This window comes from Microchirus variegatus, assembly GCF_963457635.1.
Source record: "Microchirus variegatus genome assembly, chromosome: 8".
Classification (NCBI taxonomy): domain Eukaryota; kingdom Metazoa; phylum Chordata; class Actinopteri; order Pleuronectiformes; family Soleidae; genus Microchirus; species Microchirus variegatus.
In genome coordinates, this window is record NC_139809.1 from 21,332,891 (window position 1) to 21,350,352 (window position 17,462).

General features: G+C 42.8%; 1 protein-coding gene across 1 annotated transcript; it reads right to left on the reverse strand.

Annotated features, from left to right (window-relative positions):
- Positions 1-878: 878 nt before the first annotated feature.
- LOC310930523 (uncharacterized protein) lies at positions 879-5,441 on the reverse strand. The gene is made up of 12 exons (XM_083893543.1): positions 5,199-5,441; positions 4,378-4,501; positions 4,052-4,277; positions 3,885-3,956; positions 3,490-3,766; positions 3,190-3,367; positions 3,019-3,095; positions 2,738-2,918; positions 2,354-2,602; positions 1,923-2,094; positions 1,469-1,617; positions 879-1,295 (listed from the first exon to the last, which is right to left on the reverse strand). Exons 1-12 carry the CDS (start codon positions 5,268-5,270, stop codon positions 1,117-1,119), a joined length of 1,956 nt encoding a protein of 651 aa, XP_083749669.1. The 5' UTR covers positions 5,271-5,441; the 3' UTR covers positions 879-1,116.
- Positions 5,442-17,462: the final 12,021 nt, after the last annotated feature.

The following is a 17,462-nucleotide window of genomic DNA, read 5'->3' on the forward strand; positions in this document are numbered from 1 at the left end:
TTCCTACTCACTGGCATCTATTGGAAAAACCTTGCAGAGGAGAGCGGGAGAGGGCGTTGTCTGCTATGGGTGTAAGTTACTTGGTTTAAGTAGAATTTATCTGTCAGAAAAAAATAAGACAGCCATCTCAGGCTATATTTTACTTAAAGGTGAAGTAAGTAGTTTATAGTGCCATCTAGAGGAGAGGCTGAAATTTACAACAAAGAACTGCTCCTCTGCTCACCCCCTCCCTTCCCTGAGAACTACGGTATCCTCAGCTGGTCAAATGTCGTCCTCGTCGTCTTTCTCCGTGTCAGCAGATGAGGTTCGTGAGGCGAGGGAGAGGGCGGAGCTACCGCGGCAGTAGCAGACGAAGCGGAGAGAGTGGAGACGGGACTTCCGCTACAAGTAAAGAGACACTTGATTTGTTCTCTCGTGTTTGTCCTTACAGGCGCCGGTAGAAACATGGCGTCTCGCTGCTAACAGTGGCTATGCAACCGCGGCCCGCGACCATGTTATTTTACATGACTTTTTGAAACACTACGAAAATGAAACAAAAACTATTATACAGCGACTAGACAATGCAGGAGCACATAATATGTATAAAAAAGTGGATTTTGGGTTATATAAACCCATAAATACTACATATTGTCCCTTTAACATTAAAATAGGTTATTTACATTTCTCTTTTTTTCTGTTTATTATGTACACTCAACAAAAATATAAATGCATGAAGAAAAACTTAACCAACAAGTTATTGGTGACAAAACTAACTATCCAAAAATAACAGTACAACTTTATCAATAAAGTGGCTTTAATTTGCGAGCATTAGGATCAATTTCAAAACAAAAGTCCTGGAGTAATGGCAGGAAGAACCCAATGGGGGTCGATGATCCAAGTTCACAAACTTCAATAACGCGTGTCCACCATTAGCTTCACGCAGAGCGGTACACCAGCAACGCTGGTCAGGGGGATGTTGTCCCATTCCCCCTGCAGAGCCACATGAAGTTGCCGGCCGTTCTGGGGAACTGGAACCCGTTTCAGTGTCATTCTCAGTCTCTCTGAAACAAGTCCACAGGCGGCAGTGGAATGATGCACATTCAGTTGTGTTACCATCTGCCAGCCGGTCTGTGGGGTTCAGACCGGCTCTTGACTGAACCTCGTCACGTAGCCGTCTATCACCTCCTTCTTGTCCGGCCTTCCGAACTGCTCAGAGAGATCCTCAGGAATTGATATTTTCAAAACCTCCTCTGTGTATGGACCAGGCTCTGGAAAAACCTTCTCAAACACCAGATCCACGATTTCATCCACGTAATCTGCAATAAGAAAAGGTTCAATATTGTGTTTGCTTTATAGTGTTTATTTATTTAAAACATAGAAAGTTAGTAGAGTTTAACTTATTATATTATACTTAATATATTTTACAAACATTTTACAATGGCCGTTTAATTTTTCAACATGGTTTTCAATAAAAAGGTTTAAAACCTACGGAAGGTTGGTTTCTCTTTCACTGGCTGTGCTGTGCAGTCTCCTTTTTTCCACTTTGGAAAATGGAGCCTGAACAGCGGCTCACCATCAGAGGTTGTTGCCTGTGGACGGACCGTATTTTCGTTGAAGTGCATGGCCGCCAGGTATAGTCTTGGGAGAAAAAAAGAATATAATGCTGAATAAGATTGAGAACACACATTCCAAAAAACATTCAGACAATAGTGATTTACTTTCAAATAAACAGCTTCTTTCATAACAACTTGAAGAATAAAAAAGGACTCCGATGTCCTTTTATCACCGTTTTGTATTTAATATGTCAACATTAGAGTGCACTGCAAGTGTCAATGTTTGATTTTAAATGTATGATTTACACACATTTAGCTCCATACCTGGCTTAATTGGCGTGGCTGCATGTGCATATGCATAATTGTAATGACAAAAAAGCCCCTCTTTACCTGCACAGCATTCCAAGAAAAGGAATGACAACATTCTTGGGCGCAAAACGTAGAATGACGCTGTGAAAAGCCTCCAGCGATGATGTTTGGGAATGAGGGCTAAGCTTCAGCACATCTTTCAACACTCTCTTGTTGGTCAGTACCTTCTCCAGTCTGTAGAAGGCTGGTGTTCCTGTGAAAAACAAGAAAGAGTTTAATAATCTCATTAAAGCTTTAATGACATGCATGTCTTACAGCACTAATTGGTTATACTTTTATCGTAATAATATGAGAATTAAATAAAAAAATATTATATTTTTATAAATAAAAAATAAATTAAATAAATAAGTTACGCTTTGGCGTGCCATGCGCTTAGGAGCAAGATTATAAAAGAAAGGCAAGTATAGCTTTAAGTAGATTAACACTGCCTACAAATGATAATGTTTGCACACCTGCTGTCAACCACTTGCTCTTGCATCTTGAAGTGCGGATTGGATGCAAACACTGGGGAAAAGCTGGATCTTTGTGGGTGTGGATGTCCTGGACGTGGTTTAGAATAGACGTCCACTTTGCTGCTCTCTCTGGCACCGATGTAGAGGAAGCAGCCGTCCAGTAGATGTGGTTTTTTATACTGCGAAGCCACTTCTTCAGTTTCTCGCACTCCTTCTTCTGTGAGATCTTGAACAGTTTCTTGTACAGTCCTAATAATACAAAAAGTGTTAGCGTCTTATTATTTGAAATAACAGTGGACATTATATAGCCTACAGTCTAAGTTAAATTAATAATAGACATGAGCACATCAATAATCATGTGGAAAATAAGACACGGAATAATACCTTTTTCCATGTGCCACACATCGTAGTAATGCGTGATATTGGCCTCCCTCAGGAACTTCTGGATTTGGGGGCGACGGTCCGTCACAATACTCTCCATAGCAACACCCCGTTCCTCCAACAGAGCAAGGCTCCTCTTCAGGCCCTCTTTCTCCATGTGGTGACTTCCACCGACCTCGTTACTCTTTATTATTTAAGAAATCAGATCAAAATAGATTATTTCAGCTGATAAGAGGTACACTGTAACAGACGACAACAGAGATTAATGATATGCTGTCACTCACTTGAACCAGCTGTAAATCGATAACGCTGTTGGTCCTCAGGTCCATCATGGTGTAGCTGCCAAACTTGGTACAATGTCCTTCAAAGGTAAAGCAATTAATTATATATTTTAATAAATAAAACATATAAAACATCTTGAGATTAATATGACAAGGAAGAGAATTGCATGTTACCTGGATAGTCTGCTCTCAAGTCACCACCAAGGATGACATTCTGCTGCTCACTGAGCTGCTCCAACATGGCAGTCTGAGCCATCTTCCACCTGTGCACAATCGCTGGCTCTATGTACATCCGAGCAAGCCTTCTAAATGTGTCATATTGAAACATCTTCAACTGCATTGTCCGGAAGATCTGTGGGAGAAAGAAACGGACAGGACGGACACCCATATTTTAATTACTTTCTCGAAATACCAGAAATTCACAACATCATATGCTTTATTCCATTACTTTATTCAAAGTTGAAAATATAATACCTTTTCAAGCTTGAAGAAAGAGGCACCAGAGGCATACACTGCAATGGACAGCTCCAGGTCCCCAGCAGGAGTGCTCCCAACAAGAGGCTGGCTATTCCACTTTCTGGAGTACTCGCAATTCAGACACCGCTGTTCTACAGAGAGGAATGTGCCTAACCTTCTTCTCCGCACGTCACATTTCTGCTTACACACAGGGCACACCTGAAACAGCTCCATTAGGCAGTTCTCATACACAATGTATGTTGGAGTCTTATGGACAGGGACAGAATATTCCATTCTGCAATAAACACAAAACATTGATTGAAAATTAGTCAAGGCCATCCTAGTAGATCTACAATAACTAGAGGAGTTCAACGATTAATGAACTGTTTCGGTTGAAAGAACAAGCGACTCACGTCACATCTGCTAACTCTGTCAAGGTGTCTGGAGGGTCAAATGTTGAATCATCAGGTGCAGACGATTCCTTTCTGCAAAAAACGTAAAACATTCAACACAAATGAATGAAAGGCCAAGTAGAGGAACATGCATGAACATGTGTACGTCAAACGATTTGGTAACTCACGTCACATTTGCGGACTCGTTCACGGTATCCGCAGGGTCATATGTGGAATCATGTGTCACCTGGGTGTCAACGGAACTGCCTTCTAAACGATCCTCTTCCTCTCCCACCTCCTCCAGTTCGGTGCGTCGTCTCTTACTTGGTCTCTTTATTGGTGTAGATGGCGGAAACGGCGGAACAGCTGCTGTGCCAACACCAACGTCAGTTGTGGGAAAATATATCTGTGTGCCTTAAAAATAGACGGACATTGTTATTGACAAATGTAAGCAGTCGTATTGGCACTCACAAGCAGAAGACATCAAATCACCCAATCATTCTGGTCAACTAACCTGTGCTTCTGAAATGAGGTTGTAGAGTCTTGATTGAAAGCTGTGTTCCAATTGAGCGTGTTGTTGGTGGGTCAGTCTGGCACGCCACATCATGAACCCTCTCCACCAGTCCAGATGTGCTTGCCTGAACACAAAGAGCAGTGATATGTAATACATGCCTTACCATAATGTGACAAGAAACTATATAGAGATCGACCTAATTAATATGAAATTATAAGAAGACAATAGACAAACAATGCATCAAAAGCAAATAGACACTCATACTTTATGCCTGTATCCTTAGTGCCTACCTGCTATCATCATAAAGTAACGTAGTAGGCCACTACAGTTTGTTAGCTCGGAGGCCACGTCTATGCTCGTACTAGCATCAAATCACACAAACCTGATAACACAATACAGAATATTCCACCGGCTGCACCGACACGGCATATAGTTTACGACCGTCGCAACAACAACGGTGCGGTCACGTTTGTTGGGCTCATGCAGCTAACCGACGTGAGTCTTAGCTAGCATTACACGAACATCAAGTAAACATACCTTACTAAAAGTGTTTCTAAGGTCGGAAGCTAAGTGCCTGCTCATGCTAGCAGCGAAGCATACAACGTTGATACCTGACAAGAATGCGAACGTACAGACAATTTCCCCGGCAACACAGAACATTCCACCGACTCCACTTTCACGGCACGTGGTTTACGCGAGTCGCTAAAAACAACGAAGACGTCAGTCGTTTGTTGGGCTCATGCAGCTATCCACAGTTGGCATTTGCTAGCGTAACACGAACAAAGACACATTAAGTATGCGGTTTTTTAAAGAATACTTACAGTGTGTGCCACTGCAGTCTTCCCACGGACAGTTGGTACTGCTCCCCGGTTCAGGTGCAATCTTCTGGACATTCCAGAATTGTACTGGCCGAGGTTCACAAAACAGTCTGGTTCGAAGTGGTGCGAACACACAGACAGATGTTTGGTGATTTTATCCGGCACATTTCCCTCGTAAATAAAATGTATCCACTGGACACGCGAATCCTCTGAGACTGGAAGTCTGTGTAAAACTCTGTGCTCGGATGTGCAGTTACGAACATAACACTTGTCCTTCCGTGTTGCCATGACTACGCTCTTCCTTCCTAACTTGTCTGCACTCTCTGTTTTATAGGGACAAGGATGAGCTACGGTGGAGCTCTGAAGTACTGTGCCTGGTGGGGCGGCAACATTCACGGTGAAATGTGCGCTGTGTCACTTGGGAGGGAGGTTTAAAACGCGTGTTCTATTGCCTATACCAGGGGTCGGCAACCTTTACTATCAAATGACGACGCTGAAGTTAGCGTCGTCTATCAAATGAGCCATTTTTGGCCCCTCTCCCCGAAATAAAATTCATCTGGAGCCGCAAAACCTATTTGACCCGTAAAATGAAGATAACACAGACCCCAAAATGCGGAGCTTTTGAAAATTTCAGGTAAAAAATGGGGCATTCTGTGGTTTTTTGAAGGACCATTATGGTGACTCATAAAGTAAGGGCAAGTTACTCAAAATGGAAAAAAAAACCTGAAAAACCGAAATTAATTATTGTGCCAATTTTGTAACATTTATTTCTATTTATTCATTTATTTTTTTAAATCTAACTTTGTTGTTATGGCTGGGACTGTGTGTACTGACATCACTAAAGTCAAGGCATTGCAATTATAGAAGGTGCCCCTCATCTGGTGCAGGCCTTTTTTCTATGCGCAGTTTTATCCACACATCCATATATGACACATACATAATGATCTTTATGACGAGGATCGATTAAGAGCGTACTTTTCATTGTTTTTACTCCGTGGTCTCATTCTTTCCTAGCGCTGTAATTAAGGGAATAACGGATGCATCAAGTGAGCTGATCTCTACGGTGGCCCTGAGGTGCAAAACACAAACGCAAATCACAAAACACAACACACATCAAAAACACAAACGCAAATCAAAAAACACAAACGCAAATCAAAAACACAAAACGGAAACACAAACACAAAAGCAGAAAACACGAAAACATTAACTGACACACAAACACAAAAGCAGAAAACACGAAAACATTAACTCACAACGCAAACGCAAATCAAAAAACACAAACGCAAATCAAAAAACACAAACGCAAATAAAAAAACACAAACGCAAATCAAAAAACACAACGCAAAACAAAAACACAAAAACATTAACTCAAAACGGAAACACAACATACATCAAAAACACAAACGCAAATCAAAAAACACAAACGCAAATCAAAAACACAAAACGGAAACACAAACACAAAAGCAGAAAACACGAAAACATTAACTGACAACGCAAACACAAAAGCAGAAAACACGAAAACATTAACTCACAACGCAAACGCAAATCAAAAAACACAAACGCAAATCAAAAAACACAAACGCAAATAAAAAACACAAACGCAAAACAAAAACACAAAAACATTAACTCATTACGGAAACACAAATCACACAACACAAAAGCAGAAAACACGAAAACATTAACTGACAACGCAAACACAAAAGCAGAAAACACGAAAACATTAACTGACAACGCAAACACAAAAGCAGAAAACACGAAAACATTAACTGACAACGCAAACACAAAAGCAGAAAACACGAAAACATTAACTGACAACGCAAACACAAAAGCAGAAAACACGAAAACATTAACTCACAACGCAAACACAAAAGCAGAAAACACGAAAACATTAACTCACAACGCAAACACAAAAGCAGAAAACACGAAAACATTAACTCACCACGCAAACACAAAAGCAGAAAACACGAAAACATTAACTCACCACGCAAACACAAAAGCAGAAAACACGAAAACATTAACTGACAACGCAAACACAAAAGCAGAAAACACGAAAACATTAACTGACAACGCAAACACAAAAGCAGAAAACACGAAAACATTAACTCACAACGCAAACACAAAAGCAGAAAACACGAAAACATTAACTGACAACGCAAACACAAAAGCAGAAAACACGAAAACATTAACTCACAACGCAAACACAAAAGCAGAAAACACGAAAACATTAACTCACAACGCAAACATAAAAGCAGAAAACACGAAAACATTAACTCACAACGCAAACACAAAAGCAGAAAACACGAAAACCTTAACTGACAACACAAACACAAAAGCAGAAAACACGAAAACATTAACTCACTGTAGCTCACTTGGTCGAGCTGCCGTCCCAAGTAGAAGTGCACGCTACAGAGAGCCCCAGTTTGAATCCAGCCCCAAGCAGAAAACACGAACACCAAAGTGTTTAACACCACAACATTATCTCACAACGCAAACCAAATCAAAAAATGCAAACAAAAAAGCGACACAACAGAAATGTAGGCTCTGACTGATAGTACAGTGGGTAACAAGGTGGACTTATACGGCAAGGTCGTAGGATAGAATCCTGACAGTGTATTATTTACCTTTTTATTGTATAAAGCATTATGAGTATTAAGCATTCTTAAAACATAAAGCATGTTGTATAAAGCATTAATTCAAATATTGGGTGTGTGGTGGTAGCCAGCCATACATTTGCCCCGCATGCCACGATGTCTCACTCCAAGGTGCGCCGTTATTGTGAATGGCCGTGCGTCATGGCACTGTGCTCTGACACGGCACTTCTCCGGGACTGGAGAAGCTGCTGTGGCTACAAGGATTTCGTGAACTGAAAGAGAAGCTCTTCATATATTGTTTAGATACAAGACGAATCACCCACATTCATAGACCAATGCAGGCTGAATATTCAGTTTATAGTATTGAACGCAAAACCTCCGGTTCTCAAAATAATGTTAATGAGTTAATGTTTTCGTGTTTTATGTTTTTGTGTTTGCGTTGTGTGATTTGTGTTTCCGTTTTGAGTTAATGTTTTTGTGTTTTTGATTTGCGTTTGTGTTTTTTGATTTGCGTTTGTGTTTTTGATTTGCGTTTGTGTTTTTGATTTGTGATGTGTTTTGTGATTTGCGTTTGTGTTTTGCACCTCAGGGCCACCGTAGATCTCTTTAGTTAACTGCTCAAAGAGAGAGAAGAGAATGTCGCGGAGAGTTCCAAGCTGCGCTGCAGCCAAGTTCCGCTTTTGCGCAAAGAGACTTTCCAGCATTTAATAGGTGATGTTCCACCGTGTACTCACATCTTGTTGGAATCTTGTGGTGTTCCAAACTGATCTTGGACAGACTCTAAGCGGGTATAGACAGGCGCGTGCTGCCTAAAAGTAGGGCGTCTAATGTCCCCAGGATGCCCTGCTGGCTAAAAGCGAAAGATAAGCAGCCAAGCGACGCAGCTGTTAGCAGTTAGCAGCAAAGCAGCTAGCGGGCAATCAAGTGTAGCAGTGAGGCAAACAGTGCAGCAGTGAGGCAATTAAGCGGCAAGGCAAAGCAGCAGCGATTCCTTGCCGGTTAGTGGTTGTTATGCCACCACACAGGTATCTTTACCCTACAATAAAAGAACAGATATTAGCAACTTACGAGTGGCTGGAGGAGGAAGCTAAAATCACTGTGCTACATACCGGTCAGGCAATCACAGTCGGCGCGGTGTGGAGCAACGCAATCTGTTACCTGGCAACACGGACAGCGGACAGTAAGGCAAACAACCAGCTGCAACATGCAGCATGCATGAACAACATGCTTTTTTGTAACGAATATCAACATTAAAGTCTTTAAGCAATAAGGACCAACGCATGAGGCGTTGGTTGCTATTCTGCATCCGAGTTAAGAACACGAGCGGATTGTGGTCGGAAAAAACAACGGTCGGTTCAGGGTTAGACCCAAGATACACTTCGAAGTGTTGCAATGCCAATAGTAAGGCCAAAGCCTCCTTTTCAATTGTGCTGTAATGTAGTTGGTGCTTTTTGAGCTTTTTGGAAAAGTAACAGACTGGATGGTCGATGCCCCGTGCATCCTCCTGTAGGAGCACTGCACCTGTGCGAAGCGCACTGGCATCCACCTCCAGTTTAAAAGGACGTGCAAAGTCCGGGGCAGCGAGTACAGGAGCACTACAGAGAAGAGCTTTAGCAGCTTCAAAAGCAAACTGACACTTCTCTGACCACTGGAAAGGACTTTTGTGGCTCACTAAGCTCGTCAACGGGGCCACTATGTCTGAGAAGTTTTTACAAAACCCACGATAATACCCGGCCATCCCCAAGAAACGGCGGAGCTCACGGCGCGTTTGGGGAGCTGGGACATCTATAATGGCCTGCACCTTAGCAGTCACAGGACAGACACAACCTTGTCCCACCACCTTACCTAAATAAGTAACAACAGCCTTCCCAAACTCACACTTGGCCAGATTGAGTGTGAGGGAGGCTCTGCACAAGCGATCAAAAATCTCAGAAAGGGTTTTCATATGCTCAGTCCAGAAAGGACAGTGTTCATGAGCCTCTGGAAAGTGGCCAGAGCATTTCTCAGTCCGAATAGCATGACTGTGTACTGTAAAAAACTGTCTGGAGTAACAAATGCACTTATCTTAGAGGCACGTGGGGTCAGGGGGACCTGCCAATATCCTTTTAACAGATCTAGTTTGGTAACGTACTTGGCTGAACCCACCCGATCAACACAGTCATCCATGCGAGGAAGTGTAAAAGAGTCAGGTTTGGTAATGGCGTTCACCTTTCGATAATCATTACAGAAACGTGGGATCTGATCGGATTTTGGAACCAACAGTGAAGGAGAGCTCCATGGGCTATTGCTTGGGAGAGCAAAACCTTTTTCAACAAGATATGTTGCCTCCTGCTGCATTACTGAACGTTTTGTTGGGTGAACTCTGTAGGCATGCTGCTTTATTGGCGGGTGATCATCCACATCAATATCATGACATAATACATTAGTTTGAGTGGGAATGTCACCGAAGAGGATCGGATAATTTAGTATGAGCCTACTAATATCAGACCTGGTAGAGTCAGACAGGTGCGCCAAATGTGCCTCTAAATTTGACAGGATTTCTGAATTTCGAAGGCGTGCACATGAAAAATAGCTGCGTCTGTCATTCAGCCCATCATCACTGGGATCATATGGTGGCTGTGCAACAGACACTGTGGCAACAGGTGTAACTATGGGAGGCAGAACACTTTTCTCACGGTCAACATACATCTTCAGCATGTTGATATGACATACACAAGTTTTTTTTCTGCGATCGGGAGTGTGGATTACATAGTTGGTATCACTGAGTTTACGTTCGATAACATATGGGCCGGAAAACTTTGCCTGCAGACCAGAACAGACCAGGGGTAGGAGAACTAGTATGCGGTCACCGGGAGAGAAGATCCGCGCAACAGATTTTTTGTCAAAATTTGTTTTCATTTTGGACTGAGCAGTGGAGAGTGAATCACGGGCCAAATCACAAGCGTGATGCAGTCTCTCCCTAAAGGAGCTAACGTAGTCCAGAATGTTTTCACTAGAACTAGGTTTGCTTAACAGAAATTTCTCTCGCAACAGGCGTAAAGGGCAACGCACAGTGTGGCCAAACACTAAATCAGCTGGACTGAACCCTAAGGACTCCTGCAAAGTTTCACGGACAGCAAACAACAACAGGGGCAACCCCTCATCCCACTCACGGTTTGTCTCAGTACAATATTTGCGAAGCATGCTTTTTAGGGTTTGATGAAATCTCTCTAATGCCCCCTGACTCTCAGGATGATAAGCGCTGGAAGTATGGTGACTCACATTTAGTTCTGACATGACCTGGGCGAAGATTTTGGACATAAAATGTGTTCCTTGGTCACTCTGGATGCGCTTGGGAAGGCCAAATATGGAGAAGAATTTGACAAGTGCTTTTGCAATGGCACGAGCTTTTAATGAACGCAACGGGAGAGCTTCAGGGTAACGCGTTGCAGCACACATTACAGTGAGTATGAACTGATTTCCAGACTTTGATTTAGGCAATAACCCACACAGTCTACAAGAACATGCTCAAACGGTTCTCCAACAGCAGGGATTGGCTTCAACGGAGCTACAGGGATCACTTGATTCGGTTTTCCTGAAACTTGACAGGTGTGGCATGAACGACAAAATTTAACAACATCTGATTTAAGTCCAGGCCAAAAGAAATAACGGAGGATACGACTGTAGGTTTTCCTGATACCTAGATGGCCGGACATGCTATGGTCATGAGCTAAATATAGCACCTGAGAATGAAACAGTTGTGGCACTACAACTTGAGTCACAGAATCATGCGATGGACCAGGGCGAGGGGACCAGTGGCGCATCAAAACACCCTCATCTATAAAGTAGGACACAGATTTATCACACGTTGGACCTGTTACACAAGAAAAACAAGGAGGCAAAGTAGGATCAGTTTTCTGTGCATTAATCAGATGTATTCTGTCTATTGGAAGTGTCAGAGTTTTATCATCAGGATGAATCTCCACAACAACATTCTCTTTAACCTCTGGAAGAAAACTGGTGGGGTCGGAGGTAGTTAAAAAGGTGTCGCTCAGATCCACCAAGTCTCCAAGTTTTCGGGCCTGAGCACGGGTTACAGCACACACAAGGAACAAAGGAGGTAAGTCAGGTGCATCGCTGTCCGAAAAACACAAATCTGAAATTGGGTTTTCAATTAACTCTGGAGACGGGAAAACCTGTCCACCAGCCAAATCATTTCCAAGGATTAGATCAATACCAGCTATCGGCAACTGGGGTCTTACAGCAATTTAGAATTTTCCCGACACAATACTAGAGGATAAATAAATGAAATGTAAGGGGGCACGCACAGCACTTAGCTCAACTCCCCATGCTACAATGTCATAACCACAGTAAGACCGAGCTGAAAAGGGGAGAACACTATCACACATAAGAGACTGTTTTGCACCGGTATCCCGCAGGATAGTGATCAGTACCGGTTTATCCTCACCCTCAAGAGAAACAGAACCTTGTGTAACGAAGGGTTTAAAATCCTCATCAATCTCATCTACCACATCCACACTACGCGTGAGATGTGGTCTGGTGTGTATGAAATTGATTGGGAATGGTGTTTTGACATTCTCAGATTGTTCTTTTCTTTTAAGATTGGGGCACAAGGCGATGAGGTGACCCTGCTCATGGCAATAGAAACACTCACGTTTCTCAGTGTCTCCAGTAGCTGCAGTGGGATTACGACGGGGACTCCTGGGTGATCTAATGCTTCGACCTATAGAGACCGGATCATGATATGCTGGGGGAGAAAAAACACTCTTGTGTGTTGACAAAAACTCATCGGCCAGTACAGCTGCATTAGTGAGACACGTGACTTTTTGCTCATTCAGGTAAATAACAATTTTCTCAGGGAGATGATTTTTAAATTCCTCTAGCAAAATGAGTTCCCGCATGTTAGCAAAAGTCGATGCCTTATTGGCCTGGCACCATTTGTCGAACAGAGTGCTTTTCTCTCTGGCAAACTCAACATAAGTGTGATTGGCAGTTTTTCCACAGTTCCTAAATTTTTGTCTAAATGCTTCTGGTACTAATTCATAGGCTCGAAGGACAGTGGCTTTCACTGTATCATAATCACGGCCCTCTTCAATAGTCAGGGAGTTACACACCTCTTGTGCCTTTCCAACCAACTTACATTGGAGCAGAAGAGGCCACACACTCTTTGGCCAATGTAGTGTAATAGCGATACATTCAAAAGCATAAAAAAATGAATCCACTTCAGACACTCTGAAAGGAGGAACTAGTGCAATATGCCTGCTCACATCAAAGTTGTCATGGGGATTTACCATTGACGTCTGCATGGATAAAGGACTGGCAGCTATAGCGGCTTCCCGCTCTAACTCCAGAGCCTTCACTTTTTAGGTGCATGGCTTCCACCTCCAACTCCCGGTGTCTCACCTCCACCTCCCTTATACGCAGTGTAAGCTTCAACTCCTCTGCAGTCATGCTAGCTTGGGACTGGAGGTTTGGGAGAGGGGCAGGAATACCAGCCAGATCGCCCAGCTCAACTCCAACTGTGGGAGCTGGCTCACTAATCAATCCCCTTTCACTCAGTTTTTTATGGAGGAGATCCCGTAACTCCTTTTTCTTTGTATTAGGAAGCACATGCACATCAAAAGAATTGGCAATGAGTATCAAATCTATTTTTCTACATTTTTCTAACACCTCTATTGTTGGATTAGCCACAAAGTCTTCCAACTTAAACTCCATTTTAAAAAAAAAAAAATTTAATTACCACAAAAAGACACTTAGAGATCGCCAAAGAGAAATAAACAAACATAGCCTATACAACGCCATCGAACCGAGAAAGAACGGACGAGCCCCCAATTCATGTTACGACCGGCCTAGGGGAACCGTGCATAACAATGAAACGTTGCTCCCCTCTTTCCCCACTCCCAAGGACGACCAAGGCCACAAGGCTGGAGCTCACAAACAGTCATTTATTGTAATACTCCAAAACAACATGGTAGCAACTCGTCAGGGTGAGCATCGCTCAAAACAACAAACAAAACAATCTATAACCCAACTTAACTTCCCTATCAAAAGTAAATGAAATAAAATACAGGTTTCTGACCTGACTCCCTATAAAATAAACAGGATAAAAAGAGCTTTAAAGAAAAGAGCTACCCACCCTTACCGCTACCTGCATTGCTGGACAATAAATACAAAATACTCTTAGACAGAACAAAACCATGGTGCTGTTGGGAGTGGGGCCAAGAGAAGGGGGAACAGCTCAAGCGGCGGCCATTTTATCCTGCTCCCAATCTTCCTCCTCCAATCAGCAGTCAGTACCTGCACCTAAGAAAAGAGACACAGAGGGTAGTAGCACCACCCTCAGGCAGGGAGGAACAACAGCAGAACAGAAATAACAGCAGAACAGGCAAACTCAAATTCATTATGACCCAGGGTCATAACACTGGTGAGCCCTGTCTTTCAATGGACAGGAGCCCTGCCGGGGGGTCTTGGGCCGCCAATTCGTCCTTGATGTTGTCTGCCTTGGGTCAGTTTGAAAAGTCCCCGTGCAGCCTCTCGATCGTGATCGAAAACCTTCCTCAACCCCTCCGAAAACGCCTTAATCGAAGAACAGAGAGTAGACTGCTTCTCCCACACCGCCGTGCCCCAATCCCAAGCCCGTCCAGTGAGCTGAGTGACCATGAATGCTACTCGGGATCTCTCGGTGGGGTAGGTGAGATGCTGAAGTTCGAATATCAATGAACACAGAGTCAGAAACAATCAGTAGGTACCTGGGGCTCCAGAGAATTGTTCTGGGGCACTGAGGCGAGGTTCGAAACCAGCACCAGAGGACACAGGTGGGTGGGCTGGTGGAGAAAGCTCTGGTGGTTGCTGGACCTGAACGAGCTGTTGGAGCTGCCTGCTCAGAGACTCCAGCTGTCAACTGTAATGCTCCGATGACTGCTGGAGTGCTACAGCCATGGCGGAGAGTTGTCGCTCCTGATGTTGGATAGCTGCGGCTTGAGCTGCTACCTCCTGCTGCAACTTCTCCGTGTCGGCTGGGTTAATTTTTGGCCAGAACAAAACTCCTGGCCCAGATGGCTTCACCTGAGACTTTTATAAAAAGTTTGCTCCTGAATTGTCTCCATTACTCCAAGCCATGTTTAATGAATCCTTGTCATCTGGACATCTTCCACCTATTCTGTCAAGCTGCAACTACACTCATCCTTAAAAAGGGCAAAGATCCGCTCCAGTGCACCTCATATTGTCCTATCTCTCTATTAAATGTTGAATATAAAATCCTGTCCAAAATCTTAGCTTTTAGACTGGAGAAATTAGTGCCACAAATAATATCTACAGCTTAAACAGGTTTACAGATACTCTAGTTCAAATATGTTGAATATTGTGTACTCCCATCAGCTTCTGTTCCTGAAATGGTGATCTTGCTTGATGCTAAAAAGGCATTTGACCGAAGTTGAGTGGTCATATCTGTTCTCAACACTCAGACAATTTGTATTTGATGAATCCTTTATATCCTGGATTAAGCTTTTATATGCTCAACCCTTGGTTGGTGTGATTACTAATGGCCAGTAGTCTGAATATTTCTCATTTGGTAGAGGCACCCCTCAAGGCTGTCCGCCTTCGCCTGTGCTTTTTGCCATCGCGATTGAACTGTTAGCTATTGCCCTTAGGCAATATAATGATTTTTCTGTGATAGTACGAAATGGACTAACTCACAAACGATCCCTCTCTGCCGAAGACTGCTTATTGTACACTTCTAACCCTGTTACTTCAGTTCCTCCAATTCTCCAAATCCGAATCAATTTGGTAAAGTATCACAAATATCTACAAAATTAATCTTCAGAGTGAGATATTTCCTCTCAATCAAGCTGGAACAATGGATGCACTCCTACTCATTATCAAAATGTTGTTCTGATGTTTTAACAATGTTTAAAAATGGCTTCGTCACGACTCCCCACCGCAGTCCCTTTTACGCCTTTGACCCGGAGTCAGACCCAGAGTCAGAAGACACTGTCTCAAGTGAAACTCCTCCACAACGGACATGCTTCTTCTTCTGCGGTACAATGTACGCAAAAGGATGTGCCCGGAGCAGGAGGATTTGCTGTTCAGGAGAAATGCTGTTTACGTAATGAGAACGGGTTTTTTCATCTCGCTGAGCCCGAGATTACAATAAAACCCAGCATTCTCAGTAATGGTTGAACTGTTTGTTTCAAAACTTCAGTGGCTTCATAAAAGAGATAATGGCAGATACACACCAAAAAACAGCGTTAATTGGAACTTCCGTTCTATGGCTGCATTAAGAAAATATTTAAATATTTAGGTAGAAATCCCTCCCACTTTTTCTCTGCTATTTATATAGAACTTTGCCGTGCTCCTGGACAGGTGTAAACTAGATATGGCAAGATAGTCAAGTTTGCCTCTATCCATAGTTGGTCGTGTGACATGTATTTTCCTTTTCCAAATCATACCCATTCTGATTAGGAAAAAGTTCTTTAAAATATTGGACAATTGCATAGCCTCCTTCATTTGGAAAATGGTAAATGGTAAATCACGCAGGATTAAAAAGCCTATGAGACTTGCTGGTCTGGCCTTGCCCAATTTCATCTACTATTACTGGGCCTGTAATATCCAGAAAATGCTATTCTGGAGTAAGAATAATCACCCAGACAGGAGTGGGGCCTGGATACACCTTGAGTGTGCAAGCTGTCCAGTCCACCTTGGTTCAGTCATTTGTCTCCTTCCCCTCCAACTGTCATAAGCAAACTCTTTTCTAACCCAATTGTCCTCAATTCAATAAAGATTTGGTCACAATTTAGAAGGCATATCACCCTGTCCATGAGGGTCACTTTCCAAAAACATTCTGTCCTTTCCAAATGTTCCTTTTGATAATGCTATTGATAATCTTCTCTCTTTACCACCACATGAAAGAGGCGCAATTTCAGTTCTTTATAATCATATTTGCAACATCTACCCACAATCACTACAAGGAATTAGACAGCTTTGGGAGGATGACTTTGGTGAAGTAAAGAGAGAGGATTGTAATGGCAAATTCAATTTCTTTGTCTCAGAGCTAGAGCTTTTTCTAACACAAGATACCAGGTCCCTTTGTGTATTCAAATGTTCACTTGCATTTTATAGGGACAAGGTGGAACGCTAGACAACAAGGAAGTAAACTTCCAGGTAGGGTGGCAACATTCGCGGTGAAAGGCACAATATGACATCAGATACCCCGCGGAAGTCAACATCGCGGGTATCTTCCGTACTTAGACTGAGGCAGACCACAAAACCATGACTGAGTCATTTTTTCACACTTTGCCTACTGATAGGGCCTCCAGTGTCCCAAATATAAGTATTAAAATGATTGAAAAGTTGGTTTTGCATAATATGTCCCCTTTAAATTAATTTAATTTGGACTTAAAGGTCCAGTGTGTAAGATTTAGGGACCTTTACTGATATGACTGAAGCACCCCTCCTTTTCCCAAGTGAGGGAACTACAGCGGCCTTCACATACCACAACCTAAACTTCTGCATCAAAACATGAAATACATATGCTCTGGCTGGTTTGTCCACTTTGTGCTGCCATAGGACCAGAGGGGAGCAAGAATGTGGCTTCCATAAAGCTTGGCCTATTGTAAAGTTCAAAGGCAACAAACACAACATTATTTTTATTTTAAAGCAAGTAACTGACACACCCATA

Excerpts from the sequence above, each read along its gene's own strand:
- LOC310930523 (XM_083893543.1), bottom strand. The coding sequence starts at position 5,270 with ATGTCCAGAAGATTGCACCTGAACCGGGGAGCAGTACCAACTGTCCGT. Across the intron at positions 3,096-3,189 it reads CTTGAGAGCAGACTATCCAG|GACATTGTACCAAGTTTGGC; the intron begins GTAACATGCAAT and ends TTACCTTTGAAG. Across the intron at positions 2,095-2,353 it reads GAGCAAGTGGTTGACAGCAG|GAACACCAGCCTTCTACAGA; the intron begins GTGTGCAAACAT and ends TGTTTTTCACAG.